The sequence below is a fragment of the Micrasema longulum genome, unplaced genomic scaffold, assembly GCF_059751315.1.
Source record: "Micrasema longulum isolate JH-2025_06_02 unplaced genomic scaffold, ASM5975131v1 h1tg000096l, whole genome shotgun sequence".
In the NCBI taxonomy this organism is placed as follows: domain Eukaryota; kingdom Metazoa; phylum Arthropoda; class Insecta; order Trichoptera; family Brachycentridae; genus Micrasema; species Micrasema longulum.
In genome coordinates this window covers 259,087-279,152 of record NW_028277302.1, presented here as the reverse complement: position 1 = coordinate 279,152, position 20,066 = coordinate 259,087, and the positions used below count along the sequence as shown (strand labels likewise).

The 20,066-nt window shown below is 30.1% G+C and overlaps 1 protein-coding gene across 1 annotated transcript in view; it reads left to right on the top strand.

Annotated features, from left to right (window-relative positions):
• The window catches only part of 5-HT2B (5-hydroxytryptamine receptor 2B), a 252,571-nt gene that overhangs the window by 156,129 nt on the left and 76,376 nt on the right, over window positions 1-20,066 (top strand). The window contains exon 2 of the mRNA XM_088235731.1: window positions 15,593-15,825. Within this exon, the coding sequence (XP_088091857.1) occupies window positions 15,593-15,825 (233 nt within the window). The remainder of the gene's footprint in view (window positions 1-15,592; window positions 15,826-20,066) is intronic.

Below are 20,066 nucleotides of genomic sequence, written 5' to 3'. Positions count from 1 at the left end.
TGGAATGTTGTAGTACCTACATAAAGTGGCCACTTAACCCAGCCAATGACAGGTCATAAGCCCTGTAAACGCTCGAATATCCTTAATCCTGAATTTTGAATTAGAAAAAATTCTACCTCATCTCTGTAGGGATATAAATAAAAATTATTTTTACTGAATTACTGAATCTAAATTTGATTTGTTAATACAAATATAAAATAAAAATATGAATTTAAAACAATTAATTAGAAAAGAGGAGATGAAAAAAAAAACATTATTTTATCGGTTGCTATAATAGGGGTTTAAGCAATGATCCATATTGAAATGTGGAAGTTCAGTGCAACGGAATATTAATACTCTGCCACAACTTTTTCCATTTTCTCATAGTGAGTTATTTACAACTCGTTGAAAATGGCCACCGAAATTAAAATATTTGGGTTAATCATAAAAACGCAAAGATTTGTTTTTCATATTTAAAAAAAATATATATATTACCATTTTGTTTATTTTTTTATTTTTTATTTTTATTTATTTATTCACACTTATTATCAAAATACAATTCCATATTCACTTTGCCCAGCTAACAAGGGTACATACCCCGTTCCAAGCTAGGCAATTACATTTTAATATATTATAATACTTAACAAATTAATATAGAGCACAGACAAACAAAATATAAACTTATTCGGATACACATTTTGATTCATATACATACAGACATACACATATATACACACATGTATATATAAATATACACATATATACATATGTACATACACACACACGTACATACACGCATGCGCATACACATACATACATTCATAAAAACATAGACAATTTATTTATGCGAAACTTCATGGTTGTCATCTATAAATATATATTTTTTAAATTATTCTTTATTTTTTATATTTTATTTTTGACATCCAGTAAGGTTCTCCAATCCGTGGCATGCATCAACTTTTCTGACTCCCTACGACCAATGTCATGAAAGAGCGAGGTCAACACCTTCCGTAACTTGACAACACTCCCGTCTTTCCACGATTCTGGCAAAAGGTTATGGACCTTTTTGCCTACGTTATAGTGTTGTCTCGATGCCAGAACAGTGTTGACCCCTTCACTTAGTATCAGATCCCTATTAGAGTATCTTGTGTTATGGTTGTGGTTGACGCTTGGGTAAATGTCTCTCTTTATGTGTGTAACCACTACCGTTCTCAATATATACTGTTGAATAATATTCAGTACTTATTGTTTGATTATTTTGTGTATTGTTTTGTATATTTATAAATGTTTCGATTTATAAATAGGAAAAGTCTCGGCTTTATAAAAAAATATTATTGTGCTATGATAAAATTGTGTATTATGTGCATTGAATAAACAAATAAAAAAAAATAATAAAAATAAAGGTTGTCTAGCTAACCCTAGTACTTCTTAACAGGATGTCTTAACAAATTCAGATAATTGATATGTTGAGATTAATTTCAGTTAGATACTAAAATAATATTTTATTTCACTTTTCCAACACATACACTTGTTTTGTTAAAAGAATAAAAGTTATGTTCCAAGCAAGTTAATGCGAAATAAACTGTCAAGAGTTATAAGGCACGTTTGATCAAAGACTTCCCAACATGGCTCCAGAAATCTGAGAAGATTGTTTACTCCGGTCGCAATCTCCAGATTCCATTAATTTTAATGCATAATTTAGTTGTTAAAAAGAAACACTTGTTCCGATCTCAGCGAATTTCATCAATACTAAGGTGGTTCAGATAGATTTTGATAAAGTTATAAATAAATTTATCAATAAAACTTCTTGGTTTAGTTTAACTTTATTTATTATTTTGACCAACTAGCGCTTTCGCCTAAGTAGACATCTTCAAGACTGGTAAATTGTTTACAACGTTTACAGCTTTCAAACTATTTCTAACATATTTTGGAAATTAGAAGATCCAATAAGTATTTTAACAGAGGACAGAAAAATTTACAACTAGTTTGCTAAACAGTTCATTTTTGGATATCCTTTTCATTTCATTTTTGGTATCAATATCTCCAAATATTTTAAAAATAGTTAAAATCTGTAAACGTTGTAAACAATTTAACAATCTTGAAGATGCCTACTTAGGTAAAAGCTTTGACTTTGACAAATAATTGAATGAAATATGTCGGCCTCGTGGTGTAATGGTCAGTCTCGGGTTTGATTCCCGATATAGCTGATAAAAAATATTTATTTAAAAGGGTGTTTTCACACCAGAATATTTCATAGTCCCTGGACTGGTAGTCAATGTTAAATATTTCTAGTCTACACAAACGTAGAACTAATATTGATTCCATATATATGTTCGGCATACTAAATGGTATATTTGATGTTTCATCATTACTGGGACAAGTAAAATTCAATATTCCGACTCGTAGGTTGAGAAACAACGAAGCACTGTTCATCGATCAGCAAAGTATTATATGCTAACTATGGCCTTAATTCTCTAATGACCCGTCTTTGTCGTATTGTTAACTTAAGACAAGATCTGGATTTTTTTGGTTTAAGTTTACAACGATTTAAACGAGCACTAAATAAATAGTCCTGATCTTGTTTCGATGTCCCTTATATTTGTCAATGCTTCTTTTCTCCTTTTTTAAAAATGTTTTAAACTATTCTTTTATCGTAATATTTAAACCCTTTAAACTGTTTACATGGATACTGTCCGTTAATAAATAAATAACATTAATACCTCATGTTTTCTAAATTTGTGGACTGGTGGTTTTCTGCATAAATACGTTCAATTAAATATAAAATAAACAAATAACTGTAAGGCGTCACTCCGCATTATGAATGCAAGAATTGATTTTTCTTTTACATAGTGGGAATCATTATTTAACATCATTCCATCGCGAAAATATTTATTGATAAACGAAAACTCTTATTGATAAATGACACAACTAATTAATTACCTCAACAATTATTTCCAATTCTCATGTGAGCTAAGTCGCTGACAAAACCTAGAATGTCATTAACAATATCAAATAATCGCTGTTCTATAGCATTAATTCCTTAAAGACTGTGGTAAATAATCCGTTTGGGCACGGTGATGTAACATCGTGTTACCATAAGCAAAAGACGGAATATTCTAAAGTTCAGACACTTGAAAAAAAAATACGGAGAAATACTGTTTAACAATTCTATTTCCATATTTTTTGCAAACAAACATATAATTTAACCCTGTTTTAGCAAAATAAATTTAAAATCACAAATTCACCGCTCATGTTACGGGCGTGCGTCCCCCATCACTGTTATCAACCGACTGAAGACTGAATCTGTTTTAGACAACAACCGCCGCAGAACAGCGTCTCTGTCTTCTTTGTCATGACTTATATCTTCATGATCTCTTTTGGATAAGGTACAGATGTGTTGCTGAATTAGCGGACATTTGTTCTTCAAGGATTAATATTTTGTGTATTTTTTTTCGGATGTGAAAATGTCTATTTGAAGATTACAAAAAATACGAATTTATCATTAAAAAAAATAAGAGAAATAAATCAAGTCTTGTGTCCTATGTCGACTAGTATGACATCATAGCCACACGAGAGTTAAAACTGATACCTTAAAACTATATTGAATTTTGCAAATCATTTACAGCAAAGGTTTAAACATTTTCGAGAATACCATTCTTATTTTCCATATTGTTCAAACATTAAATAGATAGTCCTGGAGAAATGAATATTTTTCGGTGTATTTAATATTCTATTTCACTCGCCACTAGGCTTCGTGGAAATGGAAAACACATTGGAAATATCGAGCTTTCTGCTTTATTTGCCTTTAGCGGTGTCAAGAAGAAAATTACGTATTTCGAAAGGTTCAATATGTACACAATATTGCGCCCATTCATGTAGGTATTTTCAGAAGATAAAATGCGGAAAATCTCTCCGTTTGGAAAAAGCAAAATAATTTTATATTTGAATGAGTCTGGCTATGGCCCAGTTGTAAAAAATATGTCGATGTGATAAAAGCCCGCAAGACAAACTCAAATATTGTAATGAAATCAACTGGTCCAAGAAGAAGTTTAAAAATTGAAAAATTGTTTTCAGGCGTTGCCTAGTATGTTAAATAAATCGGTCAGATGAATCTCTTCACAACAACAAAGGTTTCAGCTCTTTGACTTCACCAAAATCAACAAATGGAGGAATTGAAGAAATATGGATGTTCAAACACAGGCAAAATAATGAATATTACACAGTGAGTAAAGTGGCCACTTAAACCAGCCAATGACAGGTCATAAGCCCTGTTAACGCCTAGACTTCCATATTCCCTGATTTAAGGTATTCTCCATCCCTGTTGTAAATTGTTAATCTTAATGACTCCCGAGGGGGTGAAATCCAGTATTTTGTCCATGAACATTTAGAGAAACTCAAATATTGTAATGAAACCAACTGGTCCAAGAAGAAGTTTAAAAATTGAAAAATTGTTTTCAGGCGTTGCCTAGTATGTGAAATAATTCAGTCAGATGAATCTCTTCACAACAATAAAGGTTTCAGCTCTTTAACTTCACTAAAATCAACAGATGGAAGAATTGAAGAAATATGGATGTTCAAACATAGGCCAAATGGTGAATGTTACACAGTGTGTAAAGTGGCTACTTAGACCAGCCAATGACAGGTCATAAGCCCTGTAAACGCCTAGACTTCCATATTCCCTTATTTAAGGTATTCTCCATCCCTGTTGTAAATTGTTAATCTTAATGACTCCCGAGGAGGTGAAATCCAGTCTTTTGTCTACGAACATTTGGACAAAAACAAATATTATCAATATTGAAAGGTAAATCTTTTTACCTAGGAAATAAAAATTCTTCTTCTTCTTCTTATGGTTCCTCTCCCCGATGGAGGTTGGAAATCATCATTGCGATTCTTACTTTATTGGCAGCTGCCCTGAATAAGAACTGAGTGCTGTAAGCGAACCAGTCGCGCAAGTTCTTAAGCCAAGAGATGCGCCTTCTACCTGCACTGCGTCTCCCTTCAATCCTTCCCTGTAGAATGACTTTATATTTTTCACCTCTCATCACATGCCCAAACTACTCAAGTTTTCTTTTCTTTATGGTCCTTAGTACCTTTTTATCTTTTTCCATCCGTCGGACAACATCATCGCTTCGGACTCTATCCACCCAGGAGATATTTTATATCCTCCTGTAGCCCCACATTTCAAAGGCTTCGATCTTTTTTGAAGTGTTTTGGGTGAGTGTCATTTCATTCATTTCATTTCATTTTTTTTTTGCACCACAACAGGCCAGGAGGCCCAATTACAGTGGTGAATTACATTACAGAACAACCAGGCTTGAGAAAAATCACATTTTAATTTTTTGTTCTCACCGGGAATCGAACCCGGAACCTTCCGTGCGTGGGTCAAGCGTCTTGACCACTACACCACGGAGGCCGCCAGTGTCCGCCGAGTCATGCCGAGTGTCCACGTTTCGACGCCGTAAAAAAGTACTGAGAAGACGTAACATCGAGTAATGCGCATTCGGAGGTCTAAATTAAAGCCTCTACTGCAAAGAAGGATGATCGGGTTGTGGTCCTGTGGCTAGTGTCTCGGACTCACGGACCAAAGGTCTGTGATTCGAATCCCACTCTACCCCAACTTGATTCCATTTTCTAATAGTGGGTTATTTACAACTCGTTGAAAATGGCCCTCAAAATTAAATATTTGGGTCAATCATAAAAACGCAAATATTTATTTTTCTTTAAAAAAAAAAAAAGGGTCAAGCATCCTGAAAAAGCAGTCTCACGCCACCTCTATTCTGACTTTGATCTCTTGCGAGTGATCCCATTTATCATTCAGCCAGCATTTAAATATTTATATTGATGAACTTGCTCAATAAATGTATTTTTTTTACTAAAAAACAAAATATACATTTATAAAGATGCATACGAGTACATGAATAAATCTTATGAAGTTTAAAAAACAACTGTCTTTTAATGGGGAGATAAGATTAGCACACTTAAACTTGAATAAAAAAATCATTACGTTTTACATATAAAAGGAAGGATCCTTCATTCGCTGTTAAAAAAAAAAAGACAAATTGATATCAGTGAAAGCCATGCCGTCAGAAAAAAAAATTTGGATTCGTCTGTAAAGATTTGGGCATATGAAAAATATTATTTCTAAAAAGACAGTTGTAGAAAACCAAAAAAGATTAAAATATGTAGCGTGCCATATTTCAGCAAAGAATGGCAACCGTAAAACTATGATGTATGAGCAGATATCAATTCTCTTAGCGATTTGATGCAGAGAAATTATTTAGTATGGCGGACACGTAGATTTCTTGCTTAACATAGAAAACACTTACGAAGCTTTTACTTTCAAAAAGTTTACTGTGGTACGTGTTACTATTTTTATTTGTAATAGAAAAAACAAAATTAATTTCAGATAAAATTGGAGTTTGAAATGTGCACGGTTTGAAAACATTTTGCACCTTGATAAAAATCCCAGGAAAAATATTTGTCATTTCCGAATAAAAACTGGTTCGATTGAAACAATTTTAATACATTTTATTTTATCAGCAATATTTTCAGTCCATCCAAATTTTCAATTGTATAATTTAATTTGATTTTTACACTTTGAAAAAAAAAATCTTCTTTTGTGTTGCATAATGAGTTAAGATCATAAAACGACTTCAATAAACATTCAACAATGTTTGAGTATGTCCAAATGCTTGCAGACTGGTTGGATTTTCTCTTTAGGGAGTTTTTCATATTTAATTTATTTCAACAGAGAGAGAAAATATTTTTGAGAAGGGAATATGGATGCCTAGGTATTTTAATCTAGACGTTTTCAGGCGTTGCCTAGTAGGTGATTTGGTTCAGCCGGGTGAATCTCACCCACATAATAAAGGTTTCATCTTCTTTACTTCACAAAAGTCAACAGATAGAAGAGTTGAGGAAATGTGGATGTTCAAACATGGGCAGAATGGTGAATGTTACGCAGTGTGTAAAGTGGCCACTTAAACCAGCCAATGACAGGTCATAAGCCCTGTAAACGCCTAGACTTCCATATTCCCTTCTCGAAAATGTTTTCTGTTGAGATAAATTTTAATATCAATAAACATTATCCATCTTTCTGCATTTAAAAAAACGCAACTTTCGGGGAGGAATAGGACAGAACCGTTACATCGGTCTCTTTTGTATTTAATTTAGATTCCGTGTCCGTTCGGAAGCGACGCTATTGGTGTTGTGTTTACATTGCTGTGTGAAGGACGCAACGCAGACAAACATCTGGTGACAGAAAGGTGGTTGAGTCGATTCTATTCCGATACAAATGGCAAGCTTATATATTTTTTTAAATATTAAAACGACCAATAAGGTTTTGTAATAGGGTATTTTCATAAACTGGGGATATGATTTTTAATGTATTCAGTATTTAAAGAATATTTTTACGATTCAAACCATATTACTATCAAAATCTGAAACGAATGTTTTCATTTATAATTTCCTATTTAAAGTTTGATAGAAATAAAACGGCCCGTAACTGGCCAAAAGGGTTGATGACGTCACGCGTGACTTATATATCCTACGTTCACTCAAATCCTATACTGAGATACTCCGACGCGGGCGGCTTGTGGCTTTTTATTTGTTTTTTCTAGTTAAATTTCGTCTTTTCCTTTGTTTTTTTTTTGTTTTCATTTATAAACATCCATAGCATTATGACTAAAATCGGTTTTTTTACAAGGAAAGTCCGATAACTTGCCCAAAATAGATATAATCATGATGGGTATTTTTTTCTCATCCAATACAAACTTTTTAAGTTCGAGTATAGAAATGTAAAGGCCGTAAGATAAGCAAATATATAATGTTTGCTTCCAGAATGTATTCATTCAAATAGTTGTATTATTTGCATGTACTATAAATATATTGTTTAGCGTACATTTAATGCAAAAGGGAAGTAACGTGACTTTGACACAACATAATCCATAAAATACCATTGCTTGTAAACATCTCTGTTGCTCGAGTGCGTGTTAATGCCTTTTTTTATTAAATGTGATTTACTTATTAATATATCAGCTAGGGTAAATTACGGAGACAGTGCCATAGATTACATTCAAGTAAAACAAACGGGTGATATTTGAATGGTAAAAGGTCGAGTCACCCCAGCAGAACTTAAAGTTAGAATCAAATCGTACTCGGTGACGTTGATTTGCGATGAAGTCTAGGAAATAATAGATTCCTGCAAGTGTGAAGACTGTCCAGCATCTCAAGGTCAGTTGCCATTTTGTAAATGCAATAAATTTCACAAATAAATAAGGTAGGTTTTCATACAGTATTTTTTTGTAATTTTATTTTTTATTCATATAGAAAACCAACAGTTCCACAAATTAAACTAAGTAACATAAGTACAGAAATATAAACAATAACGTTCAAAGAATAAACTATTTTAGTATTGTAGTACCTGTCAAGCTTTATAAGTGCTAATTTCAGTACCTACTGTTAGTAAATGTTTATAGTCTACAGTCTACACCATAAAATATAGTATTTTGTACTGAACAAGGCCTACGGAAAAAAAGAATAGTGGTTTGTTTTTTTTAACATCTCGTTTCATAACGTTCAAATGCGTTAAACCATTTTTTCTGCATTTTTTCATTAGGTACTAGGAATGGCAAAAAAAGCTTTATTTTGCGTCTTCACCGTAGTGTTTGTGCACATCGGAATTAAACAGTACTTGTATCTTATAACTAAAGACATTTTATGCGCGTTAATTAGTTAAAACAACCAATTACAACAAAAACAACACGTAGGCTATACAAATTCGTATGAATTTGTTTGAACGGTCAGTCAAATTCGTAACGCGTGACGTCACAAGCCCATACGGCATCCGAATGTTCGTTTTGGCGCCAATTCAAAGTATACGTTTTTAAACCGCTCTGAAAAATTAACGCGTGGACATAAAAAAATAAAAACTGTACAATTACCATCGTAATTTTTTTTTCTATTTGTTTGCAAAATAAAAAAAAAACGTGAAAATACCCTATTGTTTAGTTTCGATTTACTGATAATCTTTGTGACTTATTCAAGTTTATGTGATGTTATTATTTTATTAACAATAATCTAAGTGACTTATTTACGTTTATGTCATTTCAACATTTAACATGCGTTTAGTGACCTGATCTGACCTAGTAAAAATGATATCGTTATCTTATTTTTCAAAGTGATTACCTAAATGATCATATGTTGAAAAATAAATGATCATATGTTTAAATAAGACTTTTAACTTCACAAACATCAACAGATGAAAATATTAAATAATTATGGATGTTCAAATATGGGCAGAATAGTGAATGTTACACAGAGTGTAAAGTGGCCACTTAAACCATTCAATGACAGGTCATAATCCCCGTAGATGCCTAGACTTCCATATTACTTTACCTTAAATTTTCTTAATCTCTGTTGTAATATGTCATTATGAACATATTTGGTTTAATTATTTTTTAAAAATACATTTCTTTTTACCTAAGATTAAGATACAAAATTTAAACAGAAATAAACTTAAAATATACACTTTACTATGAAGAGAGAAGGAGGAATGGGAAGAAAAGAAGAAGTAAAAGGGGAAAAATCGAATATTAAGAAAATGAAATTTCAATATTGATTTTAATGTAAAAAAAGAAGGGATTTTTAATTTAAATTGTTAATATATATTTTTAATTTTTTGCTGATTTAATTTTTAAGATCCTCATGACTTTTTAACTTGTTTTAACTATGTATTTATTTTTTTAAATTTTTATCACATCTTTTACTTTATTTTTTAATATGCTGTTTTTTTCTTTTCTTTCTTTAAATACGCTTTTTGCTATACAACATACATTCATTTTTTTATTATGACTTTAAATATGTTTCTTACTATGTATTCTGTTTTTATGTTTTTACTGCATTTATTACTTTGTTTTAATAATTTATTTTTTTTGCTACGTTTTTTTACTACATTTTTTTCTATGTTTTTACTACATTTTTACTATGTTTTTACTACAATTTTACTATGTTTTTACTACAATTTTACTATGTTTTTACTACAATTTTACTATGTTTTTACTACATTTTTTACCATGTTTTTACTCCATTTTTTACTTTGTTTTTCACTTTGTCCTGTATCTTTATAACTGTTTCTATAAATTGATTACTGTTTTTTATATTTTTTTGACTGTTTTAGAACGGGGTAAATAGCCCTAGTTAGACAGTCAAAGCAACTTTACATAAATTATAATTTTGTGTATGTAATATAATGATAATAATAAATAATAAATAATAATAAATTAGATTATTATTGGGTAGATTAGTGGGTACATTATTTCACAATCAAGCAGCCATAACATTGAAAGAGAAAGCAAAAATATAAGAGATGTGAAAAGACGAAGATATAGTTCTTGTTGTGATAGAGGTTGGAAGAGGTCTCTCGGATAAACAGGCAAAGTGAGATTATTAAAAATACTGTGAAGAGTGATAAAATATGAATGTTTCTTCTGTAATAAATGTCTTTATTTTTATATTTGCTTTCTAAAAAGTACAGAAAAGTCAGAGATAAAAAGGGATGAAAAAATCTTCCCACTTTTCCAGCATTCCCGTCGTACATAAAACGTTATATTCTGATGTTTTATGTTTCCCGGAGGCTTTTATTCTCATAAAAATGTCCTTATTCGTCACTCTGAGATTATGTTAATCTTCCACTACACTTAGTTCCAATAAAACATCGTGTTTCAATGAATTATCCCCCCGAGTTACCGAATAAGAGAAAGAAAATCGAGCTTCTAATAATATATCCATTCGAACGTTTTTAATGGTACCATTGTGATTTGAAAAGTTATGTTGGGCCTTATAAACCAGGTATAAAGTGATGCCTAGTCACAGAAGAAGAAATTTTTACCACTTTGCCTAGGCATAATTTTATATCATGTTTTTAAATAAGGCCCATCGGGTTTTTTTTTTCTTCTCAATTGAATAGTTCAATTTTTTTCACAATTGATTCTGCTGAACAACTATCACTAATAAAAAGCAAAAATACCCAGGTTCAATAGGAGACTAAATCATCTTTTTTCAACATCTCTTCAACAATCGAATCTGGGTAAAAATGAATCCATTTATCGAGACGATAAAAAATTAAGCACGATAGATCTTTTTAACGAAAGAAAATACTGTTTTAAAAAATATATTGAAATTGCCATAGAGACGTCACAAGAGCAAAATTTTTAGAAACTATTTTTTTTGTCGTTTTATTTATTTTTATTTATTTTATTTTTTATGTTTCTTATCTTATTTGTGGTGATATACTCATGTGTCTGTGTCATATAATTGCTGGTCTCATCTCAACACAGGACTTTTAGTCCCATAGAGTTGGGACTTATTGTCTCAAATAATGTACAATAACCTTATGAATATAAATAATAAAAAAATAATAAAAATTAAAAAAATTTAATTAATAGGTTTTTATTATTTAATTATTAATTATATATATGTACGCGTATGTATGTGCATTTGTGTATGTATGTATATATATATATGCATGTTCATGTATATATGTGTTTATATATATTTATATATATATATGGATGTGTGTATGTGTGTGTATATATATATATGTTTTTTGTATGTTTAAATTTAGGTACATTTTTATTTCTTTTTTCATTGTTTTATATTAACTTACTATTTTTTCTTCTTCTCTTCCTTCCCTATTTTCCCACCCTACTTCCTTTCGCCCCTAGCGAACTGTACGTTTTGGTTTTTTTATATTTTTGTTCCTATATGAAACCCGTAATTGGTCTTGTTATTTGTTGTTATTATTTATGTATTGTTTATAATTATGACTGCTGGTTTGAAAAACAAATAATTAAAAATAAATTAAGTAAAATATCGACCGAATTTCCAAAATTTATGGACTTTCTCATAAACTTGGTATAAATTTTCTAATAGCAAATTATCTTTTTTTATCGATAATTTTACTGGTAATATTTTATTCTTTTAAATAGTTTATATTTTTTAGACTTTCTTAATTTGTCAATTAATAATATTGTTTTAAATGATCTGTATTACTTATGCTTACATGTATGTATATTTAATTGTATTTGTAACTTATATGTAAAAAGCACTGAGTGCCGTTTATTTCAATAAAATAAAATAAAATAAAGTCACTCCTAAGCATTATGGTAAAATCCAGATAGGAATACCGCCCTTATTATAGTGGTAGAATAATAATGGTTTTCCTATTATTCTACTACTATGCCTGGGGGTAATTTTATACCAAGTTTATAAGTAATGTCCATTATAAAACATTTTATTTTTAATCAAAATTTTGTTTATTTATATTATTGTATTTCAATTATCACACAAACACACTTCTACACACCCTTTCATACAAAACACACCAACACACCTTTTTGTTGTACCACAATTCAAAATGTATGATTTTAATTTTGAAACTTTGCGGGTCTGTCTTTGAACCATATTTTTGGAACCATATTTTTGTTGTGTTATTCTATCATTGTTAACTTATTGTTTCTGTAAGATAAAAAAAATAATAAAAAAATAAACTTAAATATTTACAAGGTTTTATGTTAATTTATTATAACAGAGATGAATAACATTGTAGGGAAGATAGAAGTCAAAGCATTTACAGGGCTTATGACACATTTTGTAAAATTCATCATTCCACCATGTTTCAGATCTTTTAATTCACGATGATCAACAGATGGAAGAAAATAAGGTATACGCGGCCCTGTTAGGGCTAAAAGTAGTATCTGCTGAATTGCAATTTTCCAGGAGATTACTGTTTTGTTCTTTGCCGATCAGATTTTAAAAAATAAAATAAAATAAATTACGCTGAAATATCTCATATTGAGAACCAAAAATTATTTTTTGGTTTAGAAATATGTGAGGCTAACAAATATCCATTACAAAAAAAAAACAAAATTGCAAAGTTCTATTTTTTCAGTTATGACTTTTAGGCTAAGCACGGCAGTATTATGATGAAGTTTAATCGTAGGCAGAATAGTGTAAGTTACAAAGTGTGTAAAGTGGCCACGGAAACCAGCCAATGACAATCATAAGACCTGTTAATGCCTAGACTTCCATATCTCCTTCTCTAAAATGTTATCCGTCTCTGTTGTATAACTCGTAAGGAAATTGAATCCAATTTTTGTCTACAGTGGCTTACAAAAACTCAAAATAATGAAAATTGTATAATGTTTAAAAACCACTTGATTTATTGGGTACACGTGTAGTATTTAGTGAACATGATAGAAATAAAATAAAAAGGAATCAATTCATTAGTTACGTAAACCTTGACAAAGAAGCTTGTTTGCTTTGAAACCGGTCGGTGAAAAATAAATATTAGTGGTTAAAAACAAAGTTGTTTTATTTATTTTATTATAATGAAAATTGTATTTATTTCATTGTTTTATTTATTTGCGGAATTATTAAGTCCGTTTTATAACAATAACTAAAGATTTTTTCTAAATATACAGGTACAATTGAAGTAAAATACAGGTAAATAAATAATTAAAGAAAATCAACAATTGTTCAAAAATTTTTAATAATAATAACTTCATCATGACGAGATCTGGTCTATTTTAGTTATTGTTTAAAACTAGAAAAACTTCCCCGAAAAATTCCAAATCCTGAATATGAAATGTATTTATCCTATATTATTTATTGTTTCAGAATTTACTTTGTGGAAACACATTTTGAATTTCTGAATTACCTATTATTGAGTGTAAATATAAATGTTTGTACCTGTGTTATAATATGTATATTAAACTCTTGTGTTTTAAAAATTACAAAGTTATTCAATTTAAATACATTATATTTATGCCTGATACATAAGTATCAAAAAGTTGATGTATCACTATACACAAATTACAATATTTGATAGTAATCCTTGATTGTTTATTAATCTTTATTTATTTTTAATTTTTGTTATTTCTCATGTGCAGGTAATTAAACAAGGTTCACACCACAAGTACTATACGAAAAGTGCAATCAATATTTTTCCTTTTAAATAATACTGAAACAATTTTTTGTCAATTCAAATACAGTTTGTAGAAAAACCATTTATCAAAATTACATTTTGCTACTGAATAATCATTTAAAAAATTTAAAAAATAGCATTATTTAAATAAATTCAAACATTAAAAGTTCTTTGAACTGAGCTCATTGAATTAACAAGTAAAATAAGTATTCTAAGCGTAGATTATACAAAATGACACATCCATTATCTGCCTGCCACAAACAAAATCTATAACTGAAATGGTGTAAAGTTTATTGAATATTTTGATAAACTCATAATGGAAATAAATTAATATCAACGCGGATGAATGAAATACAACAATGGGTGAATAATTTACATGTGAAAATCGGGGATGATTTTATTTTAAAGCCTGTTTGTATGAAAACGTTGTTTTTTAAAACAAGAATTTTAAATTGAAATCCACAACTAATGCTTGGACTAATTGGACTTGCATTTTCGAAAATTTTCGACAACTAATTGGACGTGCATTTTCGAAAAGGCAAAAATTACGAGTGTCTTCAAAATAAATATAAACACAGTTTTAAACATTTTTGTTATTTATGTTTCAGCATTGAAAATACCTGTGCGTGTTTGCGTGTTATTTTAATTGTCTGTTTTGTCTCTCACTCCTCCGAAAATGCATAACGTAAAGTATGGACACGTCATTTAAATTACAGTGCAATTAACGGTGCAATTTCTGAAGCAATTTTTTCTCAGACCTTGAAATATAATCGAACTTTAATCAGCATTAAAGGCGTAATTTCTAGGTCTAAAGTGCTATTTTCAAGAAAAAAAAATTTTCGTCTATCTTCGGTATACAAAGAACTTTTTAACGGTTAGTCGCAGCAACGTAAAATTTAAAAATTCACAACAATAACAAAATGCAATTTCATATCAAAGTTAATAATATTCAAATAACAGGACCATGTTTTTTTAATAACATTTTAATATTGAGTATTTTTTTGCACCAGAACAGACAGGAAGCCCAATTACAGTGGTGAATTACATCACAAAAAACCCAGGCTTGAGAGAAATCACATTTATTTTTTTGTGTTCTCACCGGGAATTGAATTCGAAACCTTCCGTGTGAGTTACTCGATTAATAGCAAAATCATGTAAAAATTCGGATAAATGTTTCTATTTGATAAACATATTAACAGAGATGAATACAATTTTAGAGTAGGATATTTTATTTTTTATTTTTATTTTTGCACCACAACAGGCCAGGAGGCCCAATTACAGCTGTGAATTACATCAGAGAACACCCAGGCTTGAGAAAAATCACATTTAATTTTTTTGTGTTCTCACCGGGAATCGAACCCGGAACCTTCCGTCTGTGAGTCAAGCGTCTTGACCACTACACCACGGAGGCCGCCAATATATGGAAGTTAAGGCATCTGCAAGGCTTACGACCTGTGATGAATCGTTTAAGTGGCAACTTTAAGTACTGTAACATTCTCATCTTATTTTTTAAATATATATGTACAGTTTCCTGTAGTATAACATATTTACAGAAAACTTAAAAGAAATTTAAATTTGCTCTATTTATTGAAATTTAATAACTATTTTTTTCTTTCTCCTTGTTCTCAGGTCATTTTCCTCTGCCTGCTGTGGCCTGCCTCGCCTGGATCTGCCTAGATGTTTTGCTCTGCACAGCATCCATTATGCACCTTTGCACAATAAGTGTGGACCGATACCTTTCCCTGCGGTACCCCATGAGATTTGGTAGGAACAAGACCAAACGAAGAGTCACCCTGAAAATTTTGTTTGTCTGGCTTCTTTCTACTGCCATGAGCCTGCCATTAAGTTTGATGTACTCCAAGGTATGAACAAAGATAAAAAGTTTCATTACATGACCCTATTTGCCTGGTATATCCAAATGTTTGTATTTAAGTATTAAATTTTACGTTCTAAGGAGTTGAGCCAACTTGATATAGTTTTTTTCATATTTTTTTTGTCTTCGTCTTACTATACGTCGTCTTGTAAATATACAACAGGCAGTAGATGTAGAATACGCCTTAATTCCTCCCGGATGCGTAGAAGCAAAATCTACCAACATCGTTTTGAATGCAACCTCTGATTAGTCAATAGTCAATACATGACTATTATCGTGATTATCACGTCTCTACTAATATAGATTGCGTGTAAGTAAGAAAATTTGTAGCATAGCCGAGATACAGCAATAAAAACGGAAATGTTTTTGCATAACTCAAGTAGGTGCTACTCAGGATCAACTTTGTGGTAATGTAGTTACAGTTCTTTGACAAAATCCATACAAATTCTGTCTTAGGAGTTGCAATTCGTGGCAAAGCGTGTTCTTTTAACAATCAGAGGTCGCATTCAGAACTTGGTAGATTTTGCTTGTCTGCCTCCTGATTTGAGGCCTAATTTCGGTGGGTTTTTTTAATGAGATCGTCCTCTTGCGTGCATACTTTTTTTAGCAGCTTTTTGAGACTCCTGTTTCTTTCTTGTTTTATAGTATTGAGTAAAAAATTAGATAAAATCCAGGACGTATCTGAAATTCAAACCTTCACTTCAAGATTTTTTCAAATGTATATTTATGACATGATATTTTGAGTCAAAAAAAGTTTCTTGTTCACTTTTCTGACCCAAAGAAAACTGGCATTAGACCAAACTTCAATTTGAACGAGATTACACTTTCGAGGCATATTCCCCTGACAGACCGTAGGCTTCTTCAAGAATCTCGTGAAATCTCATAGAAACTTTTACAAGTTCACATCCGAGGGTTGATTATCTCTCGGGAAATCTGCCCATTACACTAACTTTCCAAAAATGTTTGATGGAAATTTAAAAGTTTGTAACTTTAATCCACTTTTGTGAGTCACTCAAAACTATCTTCTGAAGATTATGAAAGGAAAATCACCATCACGACACGCTTTCAGCACCCAATGGTGAAAAATAAACTACTGCATTGATACATTTGCAGCAATCATGATAAATAAATTTCTTAATTTTTTAAAATATCTTTACTTTGATGGTGCGTTTAACAACAGATTTTTTGAAATTATTAGTAGTTTATAATATGCTCACATTAAAATATTCAATCTAAATTTTTACCAATTATACAATGCAATACAATGCAAATTTTTTAAATTAAATTTACAAAACAAACATCAACATTTTTTTTTTGGTGTCCTAAGATTTGCAGACAAGGATTGCATTTTACCTTCTAGGAAGTTATTAAGATTAAAATATTACAATACGGATCAAAAACATTTTAGAGAAGGGAATATTGAAGTCGTGCTATTTACAGGACTTAAAAGCTGTAATTGGCGGATTCAAATGTCCGCATTACATATATATAATTAATATATATATATATATATATATTTGGATAATTTATACAGCGCTATTTTTGTGAAAATCACCTCAAGGGCGATGTACAGTAAATAAATATCTCAGCACCTCTTGCAGCTACGGCATCTCGTGCATGGACGGTTGGAATTCTAGTTCCTAGCCTCCAATTATGATATATTACAATTATGTTAATTTATTATATTTAAAAAAATAGTTTTTTCATTATTTTTTTTAGTTTCATTTTGTGTTTTTAACAATATACATAAGAGGTAAAACAGATAAACAGGTATATAAAAGAGGGTAATAACTTAGCAATGAAATACATTTTAACAGTAAAAATAGCAAACAAAAATTTCCACAAAGGCCTGTTCGTGGGTAGACAAGAAATGTGTATGAATTTTTTTTTGTTCCTTTAATAAATAGACAGGTATAATATTTTTGTGTAATATAAGAAATAGAAAAAAAATATTCTGTAAAAGATTATAAGGTTTTTAATCTTAAAGGGCAATAAAATATATCATTGAAAAAACCGTTAATATTTTTAGTTTAAATCCAGAATAGTGCGTGTTTTTAACTCTTAAAAGACTACGGTAAATAATCCCTTTGCGTGCGGTGATATAACATCGTGTTACCACTAGTAAAAGACGGAATACTCTAAAATTCAGGCATTAAAAAAAATAGAAGCGTAATGTTTAATAATTCCTTTTCCATAATTTATGCAAATAAAGATATAATTTTGCCCTGTTGTAGCAAAATAAAATAAAAATCATAAATACGCTTCTCATATTACGCGCGTGCGTCCCCCATCACAGTCATAAACCGACTGAAGACTGAATCTGTTTTAACCAACACTCGCCACAGAACAGCGTCTCTGTCTTCCTTATTATGAGTTCTGTCTTCGTGCTCTCTCTTATAAAAATGTGTTGTTGAATTAGCGGACATTCATTCTTCGCGTAGCAAAGATATTTTTTTTTGTATTAACATCCAGCATAATTATACAAATTTTACTTTCCAAATCCGGTGTGAAAATGTCCATTTGAAGATTACAAAAAATACTAGTTTATGGTTTTTAAAAATAAGAGAGATATATCAAATCTTGTGTCCTGTGTCGACTAGTGTGACATCACAGCCACACAAGAGTTAAAGAAGGAAAATTTTGAAAGTTTGGGATTAAAAAAATAATATATTTTCAGTAAAAAAAGAATTAAAAACTTTTAGGCCTATCAAATATGCATGTCTCTGTGCTAGCCTCGTTTTACAATGTAGTATTTCTAACACTCGATTTCATCTTTGACTCGATCTATTTGAATTACTGGTAAATACGTTTTGTTTCTTAAATATATATTTTAAATTTAATTGACAATGAAGTTAAGAGTTTTGGTGATATTTTGAGAAATGACATAAAAAACAAATTCATAAAAATGGAAGTTAGATAACAAGTCTTGCAGCTACTGAGCGCATGGACGATTGGAATTCTAGGCCCCATTTACTTAATGTAAATATTTTTCTAGACCCCATCATCTAAATTTAGATAATTCTATCTGCTGATTTATTAAAATTCTATAGCTATTAATTTCTATCCCATTTATTACTTGAATTTCTAATCTATCTAACATTGATCGGACCTTTATGTCCTACATGTAATTTTTTATCTCTTTTGATTCGTCAAAATTATGTTTTAAGTCATTGAAATGTAATGCATAGTTTGATAGGATCGGTTCTCGGACCGGTTTTGTTTATTATATACATAAATGATATTGTCGAAACATTAAAATATTCAAAAATAAGACTCTTTGCAGACGATGCCTTAATATATATATCGGGAGAAAATTATAAAACAATTATGGACAGACTAAATCATGATCTTAATAGTGTATCACTGTGGCTAAAAATTAATAAATTAAAGTTAAATGTTAACAAAACTAAATATATGAATATAGGAAACAAAAGAATAGAAATTACACCATCAATTGTAATAGAAAATGAAAAACTTAATGAAGTCACTGAAATTAAATATTTAGGTGTAATGTTGGATTCAAAACTTACATTTCACCAAAACGTTCAGATGGTAATAAATAAGATTGCAAAAAAAATATCAATTTTGGGAAGGATCAGAAGATTTATTGATAAGGACTCTTGCAAAACTATTTACAAAGCAATTATTGAACCACACGTTAATTACTGTAGTAGCATTTTATTTTTATCCAACAAAGAAAACATAGATAAACTAACTGTATTACAAAATAAAGCCTATAGAATCATTTTGAAAAAAAACAGATATACGAGGGTAAAGTCAATGGTAAATGAAATGAAATTATTAACATAAAAACAAAGAATATTTTACAATACAATGATATTTGTTCATAAAATTATAAACTCTAATAAAAAAACAGAATTTTGGAAAAAAATTGATCGGAACCAGCATGAACACGATCACAATACTAGAGAAAAGAACAAAATTAGACTTCCATTTAGGAAAAAGGCAAAGTCACAAAATTAAATTTTATTTAAAGCAATTAAAAAGTATTACGAAATGGAAAAAAATATTTATGAAGAAAACAACATATCAAAATTTAAAATAATGGTCAAGACATGTGTGATAAACAATTTATAATTTAAATATATTTGCAATGTTATTATTAGAACACACATAACAATATGTATGATATGTGTGCCCTACTTTAAGATTTAAATAAAAAAATTAAAAAAATATCGTTATTTAATCTATGTAAGGCTCAATTTTTTT